The sequence below is a fragment of the Mustelus asterias genome, chromosome 20 (genome assembly GCF_964213995.1).
Source record: "Mustelus asterias chromosome 20, sMusAst1.hap1.1, whole genome shotgun sequence".
NCBI classification, from domain to species: domain Eukaryota; kingdom Metazoa; phylum Chordata; class Chondrichthyes; order Carcharhiniformes; family Triakidae; genus Mustelus; species Mustelus asterias.
Genome location: NC_135820.1, coordinates 26649420 through 26672957, shown reverse-complemented (window position 1 = coordinate 26672957; position 23538 = coordinate 26649420). Strand labels below are relative to the sequence as shown.

At 44.4% G+C, this 23538-nt stretch overlaps 1 protein-coding gene across 3 annotated transcripts in view; it reads right to left on the bottom strand.

The window, feature by feature from the left end:
* The window catches only part of gnas (GNAS complex locus), a 374151-nt gene extending 351158 nt beyond the window's left edge, over positions 1–22993 (bottom strand). The window contains exons 1-2 of one of the 3 annotated variants that reach the window (XM_078236357.1): positions 22956–22993; positions 22010–22350 (exon numbers count right to left, since the gene is read on the bottom strand). In XM_078236357.1, coding sequence (XP_078092483.1) covers positions 22010–22350; positions 22956–22972 — 358 coding nt within the window. In that variant the 5' untranslated portion in view covers positions 22973–22993. Of the gene's footprint in view, positions 1–22009; positions 22595–22635; positions 22748–22955 lie in introns of those variants that run through there. The other 2 variants (XM_078236358.1, XM_078236359.1) reach the window with 2 other exon arrangements.
* Between the last annotated feature and the right edge of the window lie 545 nt (positions 22994–23538).

Sequence of the window (23538 nt, the reverse complement as noted above, 5' to 3'; positions counted from 1 at the left end):
TGCAGAGGTGTGTCCCGTCCCCCCTCACCAACATGGCCTCATGCCACCCTGCTTTCACATGGAAAGCTCAACATAATTTTAAGCCAAGATTCTCCAAATGAAACATTCCTGATGGCTCAGCAAGTTTAACCAGAGTGGCTGAGCCCTACAACTCGGAAGGTCACTGTTAACCTTGCCGCATGATGAGTTAGCCCATTTCAGTCACCGTGCCACTAAAAGCTATTTACACCAAAACAATTTACTTGCTTGAGATCAAAAAGGAGGTGGTTTGGGGATTCTTGAGAAACATTAAGGCAGATAAGTCCCCAGGGCCTGATGGGATATATCACAGAATACTGAGAGGGGCAAGGGAGGAAATTGCTGGGGCCTTGAGAGAAATCTTTGTATCCTCACTGGCTACAGGGGAGGTCCCAGAAGATTGGAGAACTCGGCCAAAGAAGACAGAGGGTAGCAGTGGAAGGGCGTTTCTGAATGGAGGGCTGTGACAAGTGGCGTTCCTCAGGGATCAGTGCTGGGACCTTTGCTGTTGTAATATATAATGATTTGGAGGAAAATGTATGGTTTGATTAGTAAGTTTGCGGACAACACAAAGGTTGGTGGATTTGCGAATAGCAATGAGGACCATCAGAGGATACAGCAGGATATAGATCGGTTGGAGACTTGGGCGGAGAGGTGGCAGATGGAGTTTAATCTGGACAAATATGAAGGAATGCATTTTGGAAGGTCTAATACAGATAGGAAATATACAATAAATGGCAGAACCCTTAAGAGTATTGATATGCAAAGGGATCTGGGTGTACAGGTGCACAGGTCACTGAAAATGGCAATGCAGGTGGGGAAGGTAGTCAAGAAGGCATACGGCATGCTTGTCTTCATTGGCCAGGGCATTGAGTTTAAAAATTGGCAAGTCGTCATGTTGCAGCTTTATAGAACCTTAATTAGGCCACACTTGGAATATATTGTGTTCAATTCTGGTTGCCACACTACCAGAAAGATGTGGAGGCTTTGGAGAGGGTACAGAAAAGATTTACCAGGATGTTGCCTGGTATGGAGGGCATTAGCCATGAGGAGAGGTTGGAAAAACTTGATTTATTCTCACTGGAACGACGGAGGTTGAGGGACGATCTGATTGAAATCTACAAGATTATGAGAGGCATGGACAGAGTGGATAGTCAAGCTTTTTCCCAGGGTGGAAGAGTCAATTACTAGGGGGCATAGGTTTAAGGTGCAAGGGGCAAGGTTTAAAGGAGATGTACGAGGCAGATTTTTTACACAGTGGGTAGTGGGTGCTTGGAACTCATTGCCGGGGGAGGCAGTGGAAGCGGATACGGTAGTGACTTTTAAGGGGCGTCTTGACAAATACTTGAATAGGATGGGAATGGAGGGATATGGTCTCCAGAAGCGTAGGGGGTTTTAGTTCAGTCGGGCAGCATGGTTGGTGCAGGCTTGGAGGGCCGAAGGGCCTGTTCCTGTGCTGTAATTTTCTTTGTTCTTTGCATTGAACATTACATTTCATCCACCTCTAACACCCCACCCCCCCCCTAACTTTGCTCAGCTCATTTGCCACTGAAACCCTCATTCATACCTTCGTTAGACTAGACCAGTGGTGTGCCATAAAGAACCCTCAAGTGTGCCATGAAAAAAAATTCCAAAATTAATGTGACTAACCTAAAATTAATCTTTGCCTTCAGCTCTGTGGTTGGCATCTCCAAGACCTGCCCAATCTTAGGTCTCCTGCATATGCGCTGGCTGGGAAAGAGCTGCACATACGCAGTTTAGAATTCTTATGTTAGTCAGGCCCACGTGCATGACCCACGAGAGCTGAAGACAAAGGCCCCATGCACCCGCACAGAAAGCAAAAACTCAAAGGGCAAAAATAACCCTGGGAGGAGTGAGAGAGTAAGAAGTCTCACAACACCAGGTTAAAGTCCAACAGGTTATTTGGTAGCAAATACCATAAGCTTTCGGAGCGCTGCCCCTTCGTCAGATGGAGTGGATATCTGTTCTCCAACAGTGCACAGACACAGAAATCAAGTTACAGAATATTAATTAGAATGCAAATCTCTACAGCCAGCCAGGTCTTAAAGGTACAGATAATGTGGGTGGAGGGAGCATTCAACACAGGTTAAAGAGATGTGTATTGTCTCCAGCCAGAACAGCTAGTGAGATTCTGCAAGATCAGGGGAAAAGCTGTGGGGGTTACTGATAATGTGACATAAATCCAACATCCCGGTTTAGACCGTCCTCATGTGTGCGGAACTTGGCTATCAGTTTCTGCTCAGCGACTCTGCGCTGTCGTGTGTCGTGAAGGCCGCCTTGGAGAACGCTTACCTGAAGATCCAAGGCTGAATGCCCGTGACTGCTGAAGTGCTCCCCCACAGGAAGAGAACAGTTTTAAGTTCCACACACATGAGGACGGCCTAAACCGGGATGTTGGATTTATGTCACATTATCAGTAACCCCCACAGCTTTCCCCCTGATCTTGCAGAATCTCACTCGCTGTTCTGTCTGGAGACAATACACATCTCTTTAACCTGTGTTGAATGCTCCCTCCCACATTATCTGTACCTTTAAGACCTGGCTGGCTGTAGAGATTTGCATTCTAATTAGTATTCTGTAACTTGATTTCTGTGTCTGTGCACTGTTGGAGAACAGATATCCACTCCATCTGATGAAGGAGATGTGCTCCGAAAGCTTATGGTATTTGCTACCAAATAAACCTGTTGGACTTTAACCTGGTGTTGTGAGACTTCTTACTGTGCTTACCCCAGTCCAACGCCGGCATCTCCACATCATGACTAGGAGCGAGAGAGACAGAAAGAGGTTTTTAAAAAAAACAGGTGTGAGGACAGGAAGAAGTTAAAAACAAAGTTTCCAGTAAAGGAAGAAGACAGAAAATCAGAGATGTGCTTCAAAATCTTTTTGTAGTGGCATTGTGCCATGATGGTAAGATCACATGGAGTTAGGGGCAATTTATCAGCTTGGATAGAAGACTGGCTAACTGATAAAAGGCAGAAAGGTGGGATACGTGGGTCTTTTCTGATTGGCAAGATATAACTAGCGAGGTGCCACAGGGTTCGGTCCTCGGGCCCCAACTATTTACAATCTATATTAATGACTTGGATCGAAGGTACTGTGGCCAAATTTGTAGATGACACTAAAATAGATGGGAAGTAAGTTGCAATGAGGAAATAAGAAATTTACAAATGGCTATAGATGGGTTAGGTGAGCCAAAATGTGACAGATGGAGCTTAATGTGGATAAGTGTGAGGTTATCCATTTTGGTCAGCAAAATGGAAAGTAAACATCATCTAAACCGAGAGAGAGACTTGAGTGTTTCAGTGCAGAGGGATCTGGATGTTCTCATGCATGAATCACAGAAGACTAGTATGCAAATAATAAGGAAAGCAAATGGAATTTTGGCATTTACAGCTAAAGGATTAGAATATAAGTAAGGAAGTGTTGTTGCAACTGTACAAGACAATAGTGAGACCGGACCTGGACTACTTTGTACAGTTTTGGACCCTTATTCAAGGAAGGGTGGAGTGGCATTAGAGGCAGTTCAGAGGAGGTACACTCGATTGATTCCAGAGATGAAGGGTTTGTCATATGAAGAGAGATTGGGCAGTTTAGGCCTATACATCCTGGAGTTTAGAAGAATGACAGGAGATCTAATTGAGGTATACAAAATGATAAAAGGTATTGACATGGGGCAATCAAGAATGAGAGGTCATAGTTTTAGGATAAAGCGTAGCAGATTTAAAGCAGAGATGAGGAAAAACTACTTCTTTGAATGGATGGTGACTCTGTAGTGCGGCTTGAGTGCAGTGGGTGGCAGGACACTGAGTAAACTTGGGGAAATAGACAGATTTTTAAGTAGTAAATGGATTGAAGGGTTTTGGAGAACAAGCAGGAAAGTGGAGTTGAGGCTGATATGAGACTAGCCATGATGGTATTGAATGAAGCAGGGGCTGAACTGCCTACTGTTCCTAGTTTTTAGTGTTCTCATGATATAAAAATGTTGGGAACTACCATTCCAATGCCGACTTGGTGATCGCCGACATTCCACCCTCCTTAAACTTGGTCATCCACAGCTCTGCTACACATGTCTTAACTCGCACCAATTATAGAATCCCTACAGTGCAGAAGTCCATTCGGCCCATCGAGCCTGCACTGACAACAATCCCACCCAGGGCCTATCCCCGTAATCTCTCGTATTAACCCTGCCGGACCCCCTGACACTAAAGGGGAAATTTAGCATGGCCAATCCACTTAACCTGAACATCTTTGAACTGTGAAAGGAAACCAGAGCACCCAGGGGAAACACATGCAGGCATAGAAAAAATATGTAAACGCCACACAGACAGTGACCTAATGCCGGAATTGAGCCTGGCTCCCTGGTGGTGTCAGGCAGCATGCTAACAACTGTGCCACCGGAGCACCAAGTCTCATTGATTTGATTTATGTATTGGTACACAGTGAAAAGTATTGTTTCTTGCGAGGTGTGCAGACAAAGCATCCCATACATAGAGAAGGAAAGGAGAGGGTGCAGAACGTAGTGTTACAGACATAACCAGGGTGTAGAGAAAGATCAACTTAATATAAGGGTCAAAAATCTAATGGCAGCAGGGAAGAAGTTGTTCTTGATGTATCACTCCTGTGTTCACTGACTTACATTGACACTCGGTTAAGTCTTGATTATAACATTTTGCATCCTTTTTTTCAAATCCCTCCACAGCCTCATCTTTATCTTTGTAATCTCCACCAGTCCCCCCAACCCTCTGCGGTTTCTGCTTTTTTCTAATTCTGACATTTTGAGCATCTTTGGTGCTCCGCCATTGGTGACTGTGCCTTCAGATGCCTATGGCGTATGACCCAGGCTCTGCAATTCGCTCCTTACACCTCGCCACCCTTCTTTAAGACAGTCCTTAAAACCTCTTTGACCAGGTTTTTGGTCATCTGACCCAATATCTCCTTACATGGCTCAGCGTCATATTTTGTTTTATAATAGCCTCAGGATGTCTTATTTTGTTAAAGGCACCATGCAGTACGAGTTGTTGATATAGGGGCTTTAAAATAGCAAAGCATCTCAAAGTGCTCCATAATTTGGTGCATCTTTCGAAACCAGACGACCGTAGAACAACCAATGTAATGGAGAACAAATAGGAGGAAGGATTAGAAAGTGCAAGTAATGGGGATGCCATGAAGGTAAAGAATAATGCTGATTGATAATAGATAATGCACAAAGTAAATCAGGAAACTAAGGTGTGGCTATCGGGAAAGAGCAGCAGGAGCAAGGCTAATTGTAAAACTCTGCCACAAGCTCGATAACTTCCTTCTGTGCTGCATAATTCTACAAATTCTACAAGTGAACCAGTAGAGACAAAGTTGTGAGGAGTTGATTTATGTGAATAGACAAGGTACCAATGGAAAACAATGGTCTTCTTATATTTCAGATTTTTCTCTGGTTCTTCTTCCAACATTAATTGAACGCCCCGCTATTTTATTAATTGCATAGAGCCCAGGCTGATGGCTTGGGGTAGGAAGGACAGACGACCAAGGACCTATTTAGCAATTTGTCCGACAGCATAGCTGAAATCAGAAATTCAGCATAGGGGAGGGTGAGGGGGATCAGATGTACGATGCACAGACACCCCTCCAATCAACATAAATATACTTTCTACATAGCCAAAAAAAAGGCTCATTTATACATCATCTTTCACAACTTCCATGATGTTCTAAAGCACTTTACAGCAGTGAATTATTTTTTTGAAGTGCAGTTTCCAAGTGCTGGAAACACCAAAGTCAATTTGTACACAACATGGTTCCACAAACAGCAATATGGTAATCATCAAATAATCTGTTTTTTGCGTTGTTGGTTGAGGAATAAGTATTGTCCAGGATATCAGGACAAACGCCACTGCTCTCCTTCAAAATGGTGCCACAGGAATTTTTAGGTCCATCCATGAGAGCAAACAGGACTTTAATTTCATGTTTCATCTCAAAAAGACAATACTCCATTAGCATCGTACCAAAGTGTTGGCCGAGAATGCACAGTACTTGAACCCATATCCGACTGACTCAGGAGGCACTGAGCCACAACTGTCACCCAGTACTCTGTTACTGTTGGGCTACATCCAGTTCAATCCATTGCATTGACAGTCCCTTCCCAAACACAACTGAGACAGTTATCCAGTGCTCTGGGAAAATGAAACCCATACCCAGTAAAATCAAAGGGTCATACCAATATACATGGATGGCATGAGATATACAGGGAGTAAATGAAAAGAGAAATTAGATATACAATGAGATATTGCAATAATGCAATAAGATATACAGGGAGTAAATGAAAAGAGAAAAAATAAAATTTGAGTGTAAATATTACTAATAAAATGAAGTGGCAGACACCAGGAAGTATTTCAAGGTGTGTAATGGTACAACGCAGTGATCTACAAAACAGCTAGTGCACTTGAGTGATCCAGTCCACATTGAAATCCCCTCTCTCTACTTACTTTAACAGATACACAGTTGAGACAATTTGCTGCACGAATTCTGCAATCTCTCCAACAGGAAGAAAGGCAGTATTGGAATCTGATCACTGCATCTAAAAATAGACATAATGGTACTTTATCTCCAGCACAGAGACCAAGGTTCTTCATTTTATACTGTTTTAGAAACCTTTAATTCCTCAGATCTGCAATCCTTGCTAATCTGAGCTGGTTAAACAAAAATAATTAGAATAGGAAAAGGTGATGGGAGAAAGCCAGGGTCTACTCCTCTCCATTGTGTTTGCTCAGTGATGGACTATTGTAGCAGGGATGAGCAGATGACAGCCATTCCCATAGAACTCAGTTCAGCGTGATGCCACGTGCATCACTTATATTGCAAATTGGGAACCAAAAGAATGCAGAAGCTGAATCAAGATTTTTTTTTCATTTATTCTTTGGATCACTGGCAAAGAACAAAGAACAAAAAAGAAAGAACAGTACAGCATAGGAAACAGGCCCTTCGGCCCTCCAAGCCTGTGCCGCTCCTTGGTCCAACTAGACCAATCGTTTGTATCCCTCCATTCCCAGGCTGCTCATGTGACTATCCAGGTAAGGCTTAAATGTCAGCGTGTCTGCCTCCACCACCCTACTTGGCAGCGCATTCCAGGCCCCCACCACCCTCTGTGTAAAAAACATCCCTCTAATATCTGAGTTATACTTCGCCCCTCTCACATTGAGCCCGTGACCCCTCGTGATCGTCACTTCTGATCTGGGAAAAAGCTTCCCACCGTTCACCCTTCCCACCGTTCACCCTATCTATCCCCTTCATCAAGGCTGGCATTTATTCTCCATCCTACATTGATCCTAACGTGGTGGTTCTGGGTCCTGTGGTGAATGGGTTGATCCCCTCCAATTCGATTTTCAAGTTTGTTGACGACATCACCATAGTGTGACAGATCTCAAATAATGACGAGACAGAGTACAGAAATGAGATACAGAATCTGGTGCGGCAACAATAATCTCTCCCTCAATGTCAACAAAATGAAGGAGATTGTCATAGACTTCAGGAAGCGTAGAGGAGAACATGCCCCTGTCTACATCAACGGGGATGAAGTAGAAAGGGTCGAGAGCTTCAAGATTTTAGGTATCCAGATCACCAACAACCGGTCCTAGTTCCCCCCATGCCGACACTATAGTTAAGAAAGCCCACCAACACTTCGACTTTCTCAGAAGATTAAGGAAATTTGGCATGTTAGTTACGACTCTCACCAACTTTTACAGATGCACCATTCTTTCTGGTTGTCCCACAGCTTGGTATGGCTCCTGCTCTGCCCAAGACCGCAAGGAACTACAAAAGGTCGTGAACGTAGCCCAATCCATCACACAAACCAGCCTTTCATCTATTGACTCTGTCTACACTGCCCGCTGCCTCGGGAAGCAGCCAGCATAATTAAGGACCCAACGCACGCTGGACATTCTCTCTTCCACCTTCTTCCGTCAGGAAAAAGATACAAAAGTCTAAGGCCACGTCTAAGGCTTCTTCCCTGCTGCCGTCAGACTTTTGAATGGACTTACCTTGCATTAAGTTAATCTTTCTCGACATCCTAGCTATAACTGTAACACTACATTCTGCACTCTCTCCTTTCCTTCTCTATGAATGGTATGCTTTGTCTGTATAGTACGCAAGAAATAATACTTTTACTGTATGTTAATACATGTGACAATAATAAATCAAATCAAAATACAACTGAGTGGGAGGGCAGTGAAAAGTCAACCACATTTCTGCCAGAAAGAGATCAGGATTAATCAGATGGTTCTCCCAGGTCAAAAGCAAGTTGGCGTGTTTCCGGAGGGGTTTCAGGAGAGAGTTCAGACTTTTACCCTTTGGTGTTGGAAACTCCACAGCAGTTGTTTGTTTTCCTTCTGGTGGAGCTTTAGTGCCTTACCGGGAAAACTTGCTGCTGACTGCAGCCAGCAACCAAGTGCTAAGCTAGTGGCTGCGTAAACCCTTAGGGTAGTAGTGAAAGGTAGTGGAGGAGTTACACCCATCAATTGTGCCTTCTGCTTTATTAAAGCCCTTTCAGAATGTTGCAGATTCAAAGCTGTGGACATCTACTTGCTCTAGGATTTCCCCAGTGCTGGATAGGTCAAATTTCAATGTGCCATGTACAAAATTCCTCAAAGTGTTCAAGGAAAAAGGACACCTGGCACAAATTCTCACAGCAGAGATGCTACTTAAGTGGCCATTGCAATAATACCAGGTCATTATCCTGCATTTTTACAAACCCCATGTTCCTGTTGCCAACATGCTTACCTTCCTCACCAGGTATATTGCCACAGTCGGGAACAGAACGGAGGCCAAGGACTGCTTCTGGATTTAGACCAGCAAATGGCAGGTCAGGGCGAGTTTGATGGTGGGAGGCCAAGAGAACAATCATCCACCTTCCCTCTAACTTTGCTATAAACCGGGATGTTGGGTTTATGTCACACTATCAGTAACCCCCACAGCCTTTTGGCTAAGATCAAGTGTAGTAGGATTGGATGCTGCACTTGGTTGAGGTCATTGGGTTACATTGAAGCTTCATATGTTTCATATGAAGCAATTTTTAAAAGCGGCATCCCGGCCTTTTGGCTAAGATGCAAATGAGCTCAAGTCTTGGAGGAGGTGTTGCTTTGCTCCTCCAATCAACTTGGCTCATGTCGATCAGGCCCAGGACAGGGCGATTTGGTCGCTCGCCCTGTCTTGTCAGCCTGGATCTGAAATGTCTCAACTTGTTGAGACTCTGAATTGGATTTGATTTGATTGAATTGGAAAAGTATTTTTTAAAAAATCAGTAACCCCCACAGCCTGCCTCCTGGACTTGCAGAATCTCACTAGCTGTCCTGTCTGGAGACAATACACATCTCTTTAACCTGTGCTTAATGCTCCCTCCACTCACATTGTCTGTTTCTTTAAGACCTGGTTGGCTGTAGAGATTCACATTCTAATCAGTATTCTGTAACTTGATTTTGTGTCTCTGTGCCCTGTCTGAGAGCAGATTTCCATTCCATCTGATGAAGGAGCAGCGCTCCAAAAGCTAATGGCATTTGCTACCAAATAAACCTGTTGGACTTTCACCTGGTGTTGTTAAAACTCTTACTGTGTTATACTGGCTAATCATGATGTGGAGATGCCGGCGTTGGACTGGGGTAAACACAGTAAGAAGTTTAACAACACCAGGTTAAAGTCCAACAGGTTTATTTGGTAGCAAAAGCCACAAGCTTTCGGAGCACTGCTCCTTCGTCAGGTGAGCAAGGAGTAGCACTCCGAAAGCTTGTATCTTTTACTACCAAATAAACCTGTTGGACTTTAACCTGGTGTTGTTAAAACTCTTACTGTGTTATACTGGCTAACCCAGGGTCTGTCGCACTTACAGCAAATCTCGCCCCATTGTGGCTAACTACAACATCAAGCAGGGTGGTCAGAATGGGCAAAAACTTGGCAAATGGAATATAATTTAGGAAAATGTGTAGTTACACACTTTGTAAGAAGAATAGAGGAGCTGAATATTATTTAAATGGAAAAAGACTGCAGAAAACTGCAGCACAGAGGTATTGGGGGTCCTCGTGCATAAATCACAAAAAGCTAGCATGCAAATTCAGCGGGTAACTGAGAAGACAAATACAATTTTGGCCTTTATTTCAAAAGGAATGGAGTTTAAAAATGGGAAGATTTACTGAAACTATATAAGACACTCGTTAGATCACACCTGGAATGCTGTGGACAGTTTTGGTCCCCTCATCTAAGAGGAGATGTATTGGCATTAGAAGTAGTCCAGAGAAGGTTCACAAGGTTGATCCTGGGTATGGAAGGACTTTCTGACGAGGAGAGGTTGAGTAGTTTGGACCTGTACTCATTGGAGTTTAGAAGAATGAGACACAACTATATTGAGACATATAGGATTCTCAGGGGGCTTGATAGGGTAGATGCTGAGAAGTTATTCCCTCTTGTGGGAGAGTCTAGGACCAGCAGCATAATCTTAGAATAAGGAATTGCAGATTTGATCAGCCGAATGGCCTACTTCTGCTCCTACATTTCATGGTCTTATAGACATGATGACAGGGATTGCTGCACTTCAGATAAAGGAGAACAAGGTTGGCAACAGCACAAGAAGCAGTGTCAAAAAACTAAGGAGTTGGAAGAGAAGAAATGCGAGCTCTCGAATATCGGAAACAATACCCCAATCTCAAAAGCAACAAGGCAATGCACCCCAGCTCTGGGAAACCAGGAGTGGCAATATCTTCAAGGAGGAATGAATTGGAAAGATGGCTCCAATGGAGGACAGTCCAAACCACGCTGTTTGCATGATTTTCTCCCCCCACCTTCTCCAGTGTCACGTGGGTGGAACAATGCTGGCGAGGTGGACCTGGATGGCTTTCTCCACTGTTTCTCAACACTACAGGTATACAGGAACATACCCAAGTGCCTAAAGTGTCAAAAACAAGGGTCTGTAAGTGACAAGCAGCTTTAAAATGGATCTAAAGTTTGTTCCCATTAACATGCATAGCGTAAAGTCCACTATGCACTGTGTTTCAACTTTGGATTATCTTGCCAAGTTCAAAGCTGACATACTGTTTCTGCAGAAGTGCCGAATAGCGCACCTCGGTCCCCACAGGCAATAGTTGTGTTGATATTCATTGGCCATCGACCTGGTCAAGCGGAAATGATTCCCATTCCTGCAGCCTGAGTATTCTGGTGGAAAGAGGAAAATTCACCATCTCTAAAGTCAAAGAAGTGGTGGGTAAGCATCTCCTCATAGCAAACAACATACAAAAACATTCGGCTCTGATTAACATGTACACCACAGCTCAGAACAAGTGAGCGGCAGATTGTCCTTCAGGAGCTCCCTCTGCTGCTTGAGACATCCAAGCTGGTCATCCTGGACAGTGATCTCAACTGCATCATTGATGTGGCTGGACTTTGCAGCAGGTCCATCAGCTAACCAGACACCAAAGAACAAAGAAGAACAAAGAACAGTACAGCACAGGAAACAGGCCCTTCGGCCCTCCAAGCCTGTGCTGCTCATTGGTCCAACTAGATCATTCGTTTGTATCCCTCCATTCCCAGACTGCTCATGTGACTATCCAGGTAAGTCTTAAATGATGCCAGCGTGTCTGCCTCCACCACCCTACTTGACAGCGCATTCCAGACCCCACCACCCTCTGTGTAAAAAACGCCCCTCTGATATCTGAGTTATACCTCGCCCCTCTCACCTTGAGCCCATGACCTCTCGTGATCGTCACCTCCGACCTGGGAAAAAGCTTCCCACTGTTCACCCTATCTATACCCTTCATACTTTTGTACACCTCTATTAGGTCTCCCCTCATTCTCCGTCTTTCCAGGGAGAACAAGCCCAGTTTACCCAATCTCTCCTCATAACTAAGACCCTCCATACCAGGCAACATCCTGGTAAATCTGAATTCCTGATGGGAATGATACAAGATGCCAAGCTGCACAATGTCTTCAGCAATCTTGCAGAAAGAGCGCCGCGCAGGTACCCCTGGTTGAGACCAGATGAGTCCATTCATTCTAAGATAAGCTTCCATTTTGTGCTTAAGTGTCAGTCAGATCTACTGATGTAAAGCCAGTGTTTTACTCTGACCACTGTCTTCCACTGGAAGACCAAAAAGTTGGAACATGGAAGTTGAATGTGAAATTGTTGAGTTGGCTGAAAAGGAATTACAAAGGTTCGAGGACTATGCTGATGCACTGGTGGGAATCGTTCATCATCATGGTGTTCAGAAGGCGAGAGAGAAAGAGACGGAGAGAAATGTGCTAAATCCAGAAAAACAACAGAATCTGCTCCAACTGCAGTCAATGGGAGTCAAGGAAGATCTCCAAGAAATTAAAAGTCAGCAAGCCTGACCTTTTGTGGACACCTGCCTCATCAGCGTGGACCAGGAAAAGGCATTTGGCCTCCAAAATAATCTTCAGGTCCAGAATCCACTCAGTAGCATGGGATGAGGCAGACCCAAAGAGAGCTGTGTGATCAGCAGCCTGGAGGAAGAGGATGGTTCAGCAATGTCACTGCAACCTGACATACTAAGGATCAGAAAATCCTTTGATGCTGGATTGTATGACGAGAAGCCCACATGGCCTCCCGGTCTTTCTTGTCCTCTATCACAGAGAGTCTTAGACGACAGCAAGCAGGGGAGTCTTGACCAACCGTTAACTCTGGACCAAAAGGCCATTAGGTCCTTTGAAATGAATAAAACTCCTGGAAGTGAGGGATTACCAACTGAGTTTTATTCAACCCTGTGGAATATCAACCCAGACTGACGGAAATGTCTGTGAGAATGTTTCCAGCCATCAGAATCCATGAGGAAAGACATCATCAGCCTCATCCACAAGTGGAAGGAAATCAGAAATTAGCAACCCATTTCACTGCTCAGTGTAAACCACAAAACTCTGTCCAAGTTCACTGTCAATCTAATCAAGTCTGCTGTGGAGTTGGTCATCCATCCTGACCAGATCTGTGCTGTGCCTGGCAGGAAGATCTTGGAAGCAAGTCTCGTGCTACTCAGGAATATGATCACCTCCGTACAGGACAGGGGTGTGGACACCTGCCTCATCAGCGTGGACCAGGAAAAGGCATTTGGCAGAATATTGCGCACCTATGCGATGAATGTGCTGTCCAAACCAAAGATTTCAATCAATGGACGAGGATCAGAAAGCTTTTCAGTCAAATCTGGACTCTCCCCTGTCTTGTTCGTATTTTATATCAATCCTTTAGCCGAGTCCATCAGGCAGGATGCAGGCATACGAGGGGTGGCAATATCAGGCAGCAAAGTCTGTAAATGGATGACCTCACCCTTTCTGCTCAGATCCATTGTCAGTGCACAGACTGAGGAGCATCTGCAGTCCAACCTTGGGAACCCAAGTATGGTCCTTGGGAAACTATGCCGACTAATCCTTTGCCTCTTTCACTGTCAGGTCAAAATACCTGAAGGTGTTGGGGATGTGGCTCAGAGGGGCTGCACTAGAAACTAGAAGGGGAATGCAGCCATGGTAAAACAAATACTGGGCACGTGAGACCAATGTTATCTCTCCATTGAAGCAAGGATCTAGTCATCAGGTGCGAGGCTCTCTCAGTGTTGCTCTACGTAGCTCAGGTCTGACCCAGATCCCATTCAGCAGTCACTCGAGTCATCTTCCATTTTATCTGGAGATCAAAAATTAACTGTGTTCACGGGGATATATATGAACCTTTAAAGGGTTAAAAACATATCCAACATTGCCCTTGTCCTAATGGCCACCAAGTGTCACTACATGCTAGGATCCACCTGTTCATGCCATCTGTGTTGCAAAGGACAAGTCTGATATTGATGCAGCAGAATGCTCCATTCAGTTGGATTATTCATCTACGCAGCAAAGCACCTTTAGCCACAAGTCCATTTGGCAGTGGTTTGCAAATAACTTCCTTGAAGCCCCGAGGGAATAGGAGATGATGGATCCCTTCAGATGGTTTCCTGAGCAGACTGTAAAAGTTATTTACCAGAATGCCTCATTGCCAGAAGTTTCAAACAATCATCAAAATGTGGCTTGGCTCGTGGTAAGAAGGGTCCTCCCTGCATGCTCGAAGTCTCAACCACTCCCCACATTGCCCTCCAGGGTGCTTTGGCAGGAAGAGACCTTTGTCCACCTCCTTCTGGAATGTGCCTTTGCAAAGCAGCTCTGGAAAAAACTGCAGTCATTGTTATCAAGGTTCCTTCCAAGCAACTCTGTGACACAGGATTCTGTGCATTTAAATTGTTTCCAGGGATACACACCGAGATAAACATTAACTGTGGCTAGAAGGCCATCAACTCAGTGAAAGATGCTCTTTGGTCTGCCCAAAACTTGTTGACCTTCCAGTGAAAAGAGTTGTCCACGATTGAGTGTTGCAAGGTCCAGGACTATTTTCTGAGGGATGCACCAAAGCTTGGGGCAGCTGCTGCAAAGCAAAGCTTTTGACAAGGCTATCAGATGGAATAAAAAATTCCCCAAAAATATACTTTATTCATAAAACTTCGAAAAGTACATTGTGCGAACATTCAAAATTATTAAATAAAGTGCAGAACAACTCATTTTTGTCTAATACTGCAAGTTACTGCATTTAAAATCGCATTCAATATTTACAATTTCATTACATATCAAATATATGGCTAAAAGGTTTCTCAGTTTCCAGTCCCTCAGTGCAATATGGCTGAAGTCTGTACTGACCACAATCCCACCCAGGCCCTATTCCCATAACCCCACATATTTACCCTGCTAATCTCCCTGACATTAGGGTCAATTTAGTAATCAATCCAACCCAGTTAGGCCAATCAACCTAACCCGGCACAGCTTTAGACTGTGGGAGGAAACCGGAGCACCCGGAGGAAACCCATTCAGACATGGGGAGAATGTGCAAACTCCACACAGACAGTAACCCAAGGCCGGAATTGAACCTGGGTCCCTGTGAGGCAGCAGTGCTAACCACTGTGTCATTTTGAAAATGCATCAGAATAAACACACCGACCATCAACGTGAGAAAACTAATTTCATTTTAGAGAGGGTCTCACAAACACTTCTACCAAAAATCTCAACATGACCTATTGTAACTTCTCACGGACCTTTGAAAACAAAGTACAACATAAAAGTTTGGCAACTAGTTCAGACCCCAACACTAAGATACTGCAATCTGTTACAGGTCAATATAGGAGCTCAAAGACAGAGGCTGAGAGAGAAAATGATGCAAAGCTCCATTTTTCCTGATTTGGAGCCCAAAATTTATAGGAAACCACAATTACCAAAGCTTGCTTATTTAGACCATTGCCTCCACAAAAGCCATTTCGATCATCCAGTGATACTGCCTGTTTGCTGACATGTAATGCCACATAGGAAAGGGCACAGCTTGATTCCAATTATTGATGAGCTTCTAATCTCAGCCCTGATGCTTATTTATGTCCAATTCAATGGGTTTTTAAAAAGAAAATTCAGGAGATATGGTACATTTTGAAGGGAGATATAGAGGGAGCGGGAGTTCATATACTCAACTTTGAAAGTGGCAGCACAAATTAAAATGTTGTTAAAAATAAATGAGAGAATTCTTGGCTTTATGAATAGAGGTACAAGAGTGTAAAAGCGGGAAAACTAGACTAAACCTTTATAAATGGCTCGTTAGGTCTCAACTGGAATATTCTGGAGACTACACGACAAAAATAATGTCACAGCTTTGAAGAGGGTGTAGAGGAGAATTAATAAAATACCAGGGATTGAGGATTTCAGCATGCAGATACTAAATGAACTGGGATTATTTTTCTTATGAGGAAGAAGGTTAAAAGTGAGATTTAAAGAGGTCTTCAAAAATGACCAACGGTTTTGAAGAAAAACTGTTTCAATTGGCAGGTGGGTTGGTAACCTAAAGGCATATTTAAATAACTGGCAAAAGACATAAATACATAAAGGGCAAAAGAGTAACAAGGGAGAGAGTAGGGCCTCTTAAGGATCAACAAGGTCATCTATGTGCGGATCCACAAGAGATGGGTGAGAGCCTAAATGAATATTTCTCATCAGTATTTACTGTTGAGAGAAGCATAGATGTTAGGGAACTTGGAGAAATAAATAGTGATGTCTTGAGGAGTGTACATATTACCGAGAAGGACGTGCTGGAAGTCTTAAATCGCATCAAGGTAGATAAATCCCCGGGACCTGATGAGGTATATCCCAGGACATTGTGGGAGGCTAGGGAGGAAATTGCAGGTCCCCTAGCAGAGATATTTGAATCATCGATAGTCACAGATGAGGTGCCTGAAGATTGGAGAGCGGCAAATGTTGTACCTTTGTTTAAAAAGGGCTGCAGGGAAAAGCCTGAGAACTACAGGCCAGTGAGCCTCACGTCTGTGGTGGGTAAATTGTTGGAAGGTATTTTGAGAGACAGGATCTATAGGCTTTTAGAGACGCAAGGACTGATTAGGGACAGTCAGCATGGCTTTGTGAGTGGAAAATCATGTCTCACAAATTTGATTGAGTTTTTTGAAGGGGTAACTAAGTTGGATGAGGGCAGAGCAGTTGACATTGTCTACATGGACTTTAGCAAGGCCTTTGACAAGATACTGCATGGTAGGTTGTTGCATAAGGTTAAATCTCACGGGATCCAGGGTGAGGTATCTAAATAGATACAAAATTGGCTTCTTGACAGAAGCCAGAGGGTGGTTGTAGAGAGTTGGTTTTCAAACTGGCGGCCTGTGACCAGCGGTGTGCCTCAGGGATCAGTGCTGGGTCCACTGTTATTTGTCATTTATATTAATGATTTGGATGAGAATATAGGAGGCATGGTTAGTAAGTTTGCAGATGACACTAAGATTGGTGGCATAGTGGATAGTGAAGAAAGTTATCTCCAATTGCAACAGGACCTTGATCAATTGGGCAAGTGGGCTGACAAATGGCAGATGGAGTTTAATTTAGACAAATGCGAGGTGATGCATTTTGGTAGATTGAACCAGGGTAGGACTTACTCAGTTAATGGTAGGGCGTTGGGGAGAGTTACAGAACAAAGAGATCTAGGGGTACATACTCATAGTTCCTTGAAAGTGGAGTCACAGGTGGACAGAGTAGTGAAGACGACATTCGGCGTGCTTGGTTTCATCGGTCAGAACATTGAATACAGGAGTTGGAATGTCTTGTTGAAGTTGTACAAGACATTGGTAAGGCCACAGTTGGAATACTGTGTGCAATTCTGGTCACCCTATTATAGAAAGGATATTATTAAACTAGAAAGAGTGCAGAAGAGATTTACTAGGATGCTACCAGGACTTGATGGATTGAGTTATAAGGAGAGGCTGGATAGACTGGAACTTTTTTCTCTGGAGCGTAGGAGGCTGAGGGGTGATCTTATAGAGGTCTATAAAATAATGAGGGGCATAGATCAACTAGATAGTCAATATCTTTTCCCAAAGGTAGGGGAGTCTAAAACTAGAGGGTTCAAGGTGAGAGGGGAGAGATACAAAAGTGTCCAGAGGGGCAATTTTTTTGCACAGAGGGTGGTGAGTGTCTGGAACAAGCTGCCAGAGGTAGTAGTAGAGGCGGGTACAATGTTGTCTTTTAAAAAGCATTTAGATAGATACATGGGTACGATGGGTATAGAGGGATATGGGCCAAATGCGGGCAATTGGGATTAGCTTAGGGGTTTTAAAAAAAAAGGGTGGCATGGACAAGTTGGACCGAAGGGCCTGTTTCCATGCTGTAAACCTCCACGACTCTGAGAACTTGAAGCGAAATAAGGACTTTTTTTTAAAACAAAAGAAAAAGGATTAGCTATTATGACTCGGAATGCACTGCCAAAAAGTGTGGTGGAAGCAGATTCAATCGTCACTTTCAAAAGGGTAACTGTTGTCTCTGTGGAGTTTGCACATTCTCCCTGTGTCTGCGTGGATTTCCTCCGGGCGCTCTGGTTTCCTCCCATAATGTGGAGATGCCGGCGTTGGACTGGGGTGAACACAGTAAGAAGTCTCACAACACCAGGTTAAAGTCCAACAGGTTTATTTGGATGGTATTTGCTACCAAATAAACCTGTTGGACTTTAACCTGGTGTTGAGAGACTTCTTACTGTGTTCCTCCCATAATCCAGAGATGAGCGGGTTAGGTGGATTGGCCATTCTAAGTGTGCAAAGTTATGTGGATAGGGTGGGGTGGTGGGGCTGGGAAGATGCTCTGCCGGAGAGTCGATGCAGACTCAATGGCGAAATTGTTTCCTTATGCACTGTGGGGATTCTATGGTCCTATTTGCAGAACTCTAGCAAAAGATCAGGAGAGTGGAACTAATTGGGTCACCCTTTCAAGGAGCTGGTACAGGCACCATGGGCTGAACAAGCTCCTTCTGTGCTGCTCGAATTCAGTAAGAAGTCTCATAACACCAGGTTAAAGTCCAACAGGTTTATTTGGTAGCACAAGCCACTAGTTTTCGGAGCGCAGCTCCTTCATCAGGTCGGTGGGAGTTCTGTTCACAAACAGGGCATATAAAGACACAAACTCAATTTACAAAATAATGGTTGGAATGTAAAATAAATTGGGTAATGTACACCAGTGACAATTGCAATTGGCTCCACCATTATCACAGGTCAGAGCAGACAATATCCCACCAGAAGTACAGGCCTTGAATAGAATATTATTCACACAGGTGTCAAGCAATCTACCACATTTTATATTTCCAAACGCAGTCAAAAACACTGAAATGTCAGCATACCAGCTGCCGCCATGTTGGCTGCCTACACACATTCTTTCTCTCTCTCTCATTCTCAAACAAATGCTTTGGCCTACGGGGCAAGATACAATGCTCACCCGGAAAGGCACATCATGCATTTGGGTTACCCATTAGCAACAATATGTTAGAATTGCCTCAGCTGCCTGCAAAACAAAGAGTGGCAGGGGGAGTGGTGAGAAGAGGAATAATTGGCCAATACTCCAAGTCCACATAATGATCCAGTGCTCCTTCTGGTAAGTGCAAATATCAGGCCAGGGCTGGATTAGGCCCTCGTGGCCGACTAACACTCAGGTTTTTGTGCAGCATGTCATGTTCGCCGAGTACCTTCCCCCCCCCCCCCGGTCTAACATTACTCAAAGGATCAATCTTCATATACAGGCTGGACAGAGAGGGGTAATAAGTCTGTGCAATAAGTCTAAAACTTGTTGATAATGAATCGGCAACCTGTTCGACATCTCCCATGATATTTATTTCCACCAACTTCAATGTGATTAAAAATTTGGAGAGATGTAAATCGAAAAGGTTGCAAAATAAGCTATTTCCCATTTTACAATTATCGCACAAAGTCAAGATCCACCCCTTTCTGTCCAGCCTATACATGAAGATTAGTCCCTTGAGTAAGATAGGGGAGGGGGGAAAGATACTCAGAAGATGGCACGTTGCTCAGAAAAACTAAGAAAAGAAATTACTTACTTTGAGGTACATCACAGCTTTAAACATGACCTTTTATATTTAAATCAGTTGGTGGTTCTTGCCAATTATGAAAATTATCCCCAACATTTCCCTAATAATGACAGCTCTTGACATGTTCACCAGTTCATCATTCACGAGTTGTGCAACCAGGGTTTTGCATTAGTACTATTAGACACAACATTCCCCCATCCCCAATTCAAGTTTTTGAAAAGAAGAAGTTAACGAGACTACAAAATGTAACCATTAAAACAAATCAACAAAGTTAAACGGAAGCAGAGGCACTGCTGGAAAACAGAAATTAAAAAGCAAAAAAATGCACAGCAAGTCCGCCAGCACCTGAAAAAGATTAGCATTCGAACTGGGGCCATCACTAGGCTCTTGCCTGATATGTTAGCCTGTAGACAGCTTCACAACCAGAGTGCAGCCTCATAGCAAATGACAACCTAATACTGATACCAGTAGGCCAAAGCAAACTGTTAAGAGAATCTACCCTATTTCTCTGACACCACCCCTTAAAATAAGGGAGATTTGTTATATTTATGTCTAAAAGAAATGGTCCTCAGAATAATGGCAAAACATTGCAAGGTATTTCACTGAGGCATAATCAAAGGAAATTACGTCAAGCTAATGGAGGAGCCATCAGGCAGAGAGTCCAAAAGTGGGTTTTAAAGAAAGTTTCTAAGTGAGGTGGAAAGTTTTATGGAGGAAATTCACAAACACTCAGTCCCAACAGCTGTAGCTACAGGCAGCAATGGTGGGGCAAAATGAGATAGGGGTTGAGGAAGGGGAAAATGATTTTATTTACAATTGCCCTCAGCATGGACACTTCAGTGGGGATTAGAGGATGAAAGAGTGAGGCAATATAGGAATTAAACACAAAGATGAGAATTCTAAATTTGAGGCATTAGGCCATTGGGAACGGAGCAGGCCGGTGAAGATGAGGGAACTGGTGTAGTATAGAATACAAGCAGTATTGAATGAACTGCATTTTACAGACATTGAGAGACCAACTAGGAGGTGGCAACGCCATGGAGATGTGGGTTTCAGCCACAAATAGACTGAGGTCAGGGCAGAGGGGGATAATATTACAGAGGTGGAAACTGGCACTCTTCGTTTTAATGACAACATGGGGACAGATGCCAAGCTCTAGGTTGAACAGGGCTATGAAACAGTCTGGCTTAGCCTGAGATGGTACCTGGGGAGAGGGAACAGAGTCACAAGCCAAAAGTATGAACTTCATGGTTGGAGCAGAAGGTGATGGCTTCAGTTTTTACAACATTTTACAACACTGTCTGTGTGGAGTTTGCACTTTCTCCCCGTGTCTGCGTGGGTTTCTTCCGGGTGCTCCGGTTTCCTCCGACAATCCAAACATGTGCAGGTTAGGTTGATTGGCTATGCTAAGTTGACCCTAGTATCAGAGGGATTAGCAGGGTAAATGCGTGGGGTTACGGGAATAGGGCCTGGGTGGGATTGTGGTCGGTACAGACTCGATGGGTTGCATGGCCTCCTTCTGCACTGTAGGGATTCTATGATTTAACTGGAGGGATTTGCAGCTCACCCAGGATGGGAATGTCAAAGCCTGACAGCACAAGGGCATGGGAGGAATTAAAAGCATCGGGGAGATGGAGTTGGTTGATTTGACAACTTTTGCACCTGATGGGACACACCAGAACAGATTACATTTAGACAGCACCTTCAAGACAGTAAACATCTCAATGCACTGCACCACAGGGTAATCAGACAATAATCACTGAGCCAAAGGAGACAACATTAGGTTTGATCAATGAGTTTGATTTTAAGGGGAGGTGCGGGCAGAGTGGCTAGGGAAAAAAATCAAGAACTCTAGGGCCTGGACAACTCGATGGCCAACAATGGTGAAATGAAGTAAATGAGGTACAGGCAAGGGCCCAGAGTTGGAGGAATGTAGCGTTCTCAGCTAGTTGTTGGACTGGAGGATGTTAGAGGGATAGGGACGGGTGAGGCCATGGGGTGATTTGAATATGACACTGAGAACTGAGTGTTGCTGAACCAGGAACCAATCCAGGCCACAGGGATGGTGGGGGATGGTTTATGGAGGGTGGAACATGGCAAGTTGGCCAGGAGAATTGTGACTTTATATTACCTGTGTGACAGTCAGGCCCCATTTATTTAAATACATTTCACCAACACAGTCTCTTTCTCCCAACTATCCACCCTCATCAAAAGTCTGTTCTCACAATGATCAACTTCTATCTTCCCAGAAATTGTAACCATAACTTAAAATGAGAACTTGTTAAAATGTAAACTTTTCAAGTACATTAACTTATGTTCACAGGGTTGGCTCCTGAAGTCAGTCACCAAGCCTTCTCAAGGCCATGACATTTCATCCCAACTTTTTGCTTTGGCTCCTGAATTGGGTTTGAAGATCTGTGACAGCCCATGGAATTGGCCCAAAAGAACAAAACCAAATCAGGAGATCTGAGGTTACAGCCGGGGTGATTATCGAGGCGGCTTTGAGGGGCAGTGGCAGTCATGAAAGAAGCAGGTTGGCATGCAGGAGGGAGCTGAGCAAGGGGGAAGACTCACCCAGCAGCAGCAGCCGGTGTGTCTGTTTGTACTCGCGTTTCTCCGCCTTCAGGCTCTTATCGATGCTCCGGCTCCGTTTCTTGTCGGCTTTGAGGCGGGCTTTCTCTTCGGACCGCAGCCGCTCTCTCAGTTGCCCGTCCGGCTGCTCCTGCTGCCCGCCCCCGCCATCCCCTTCCCCTACGCCGGCGGCACTGGGCGGCCGGCCCCCTGAGTAAGCGATGCTGGAGGTGCTGTGGGGACCGATGAGCCGCGATCTCAGACTGTAACACGTCCCCATGCTGCAAGAATGTAGCCGAGCGCTGGATACAATGAGGCGAGGCAGCGGCCGGAGCCTCCCAGCGCTGGAAGGGAAGGCAAAAGGGACAACTTCAGCTTCAGCAAGATCCTGTCACCATCACAGCCCAGAGAGAAGGAGGAGGAGAAGCCCAGCTCCCTCTCCCTCCTTCCTTCCCTCCCCCTCCTTCCCTATATCAAAAGAGATGGCCCAAATTCCTAGCCTTAATTCCTCTACACACACTTTTCCCCCTCCTCCTCCTCCTTTGGCTATTTTAAAATATAAAACAAGATAACAGTTCCCTCAATGCCACGTGATCAGGAAATGAACCTTTTTTTTAAGCACACATTACCGTAAATGACTGGCGCACCGAGCTAGGTAGGAGGGCTCTTGTTCTCGTTGTGACTTCCCACCATTTAAATCTCCCCTTTGTGCCTCTCCCTGGCTGAGGGAGAGCTCAGTCACCGTGTATGTCCCAGTGCTCTCTCTTTCAATACACTTGCTGCTCTTTAATCAGAACTCTTTTACTGTATGGTATTTTTTAAAAACACACTCGTTAGAGATTGTTTTTTAATATTAATAAGTTATGGTGTCGGGGAGGTGTTTACAAATTCAACAATTTGTTCGAGGAACCCAAAACAGACTTCAAATTTTGGAAGCTTCAACTCTAACCTGCCACTGAATAGCATAGGGTGAAGTTTCTGCTTGTTACCACTAGTTTTGAAAAAATACAAGACTTGTATTTATATAGAGCTTTTATATAATGCGTTTTTAAGTGGAGTCATTGCTGTGACGTAGGAAACGCGGCAGTCCATTTCAGCAAGCTCCCCCAATCAGCAATGTGATTGTGGTCAGATATTCTCTCTGGGTGATGTTGACTAGGGGGATAAATATTATTAGCCAGGCTGGGTATTGGAGAGAATGGCCCCTAGCTCTTCATCCACCTGAGAGGGCAGATGGGGCCTTAGTTTAACATCACATCAGAAAGACTCTCTGGCAGTGCAGCACTCCCTCCGTACTGACTTTCGTTCTGAGGCTTCAGAGCAGGACTTGAACCTTGTGACATGAAGGCAAGTGTACTACCAAACTGAGCTAGTGCTGATATCTTGTTACTGCATTCCAGCACGGTTTGGACAGGACTGGCTCAGCCAATGCAAAAGATCCAAAAAATTTAGTCCATAACTTATACCCGAAACCACTGACTGGAATGTTACATATATCTTCCGCTGGTCCAAGTTTCGATTCACCTGAATCA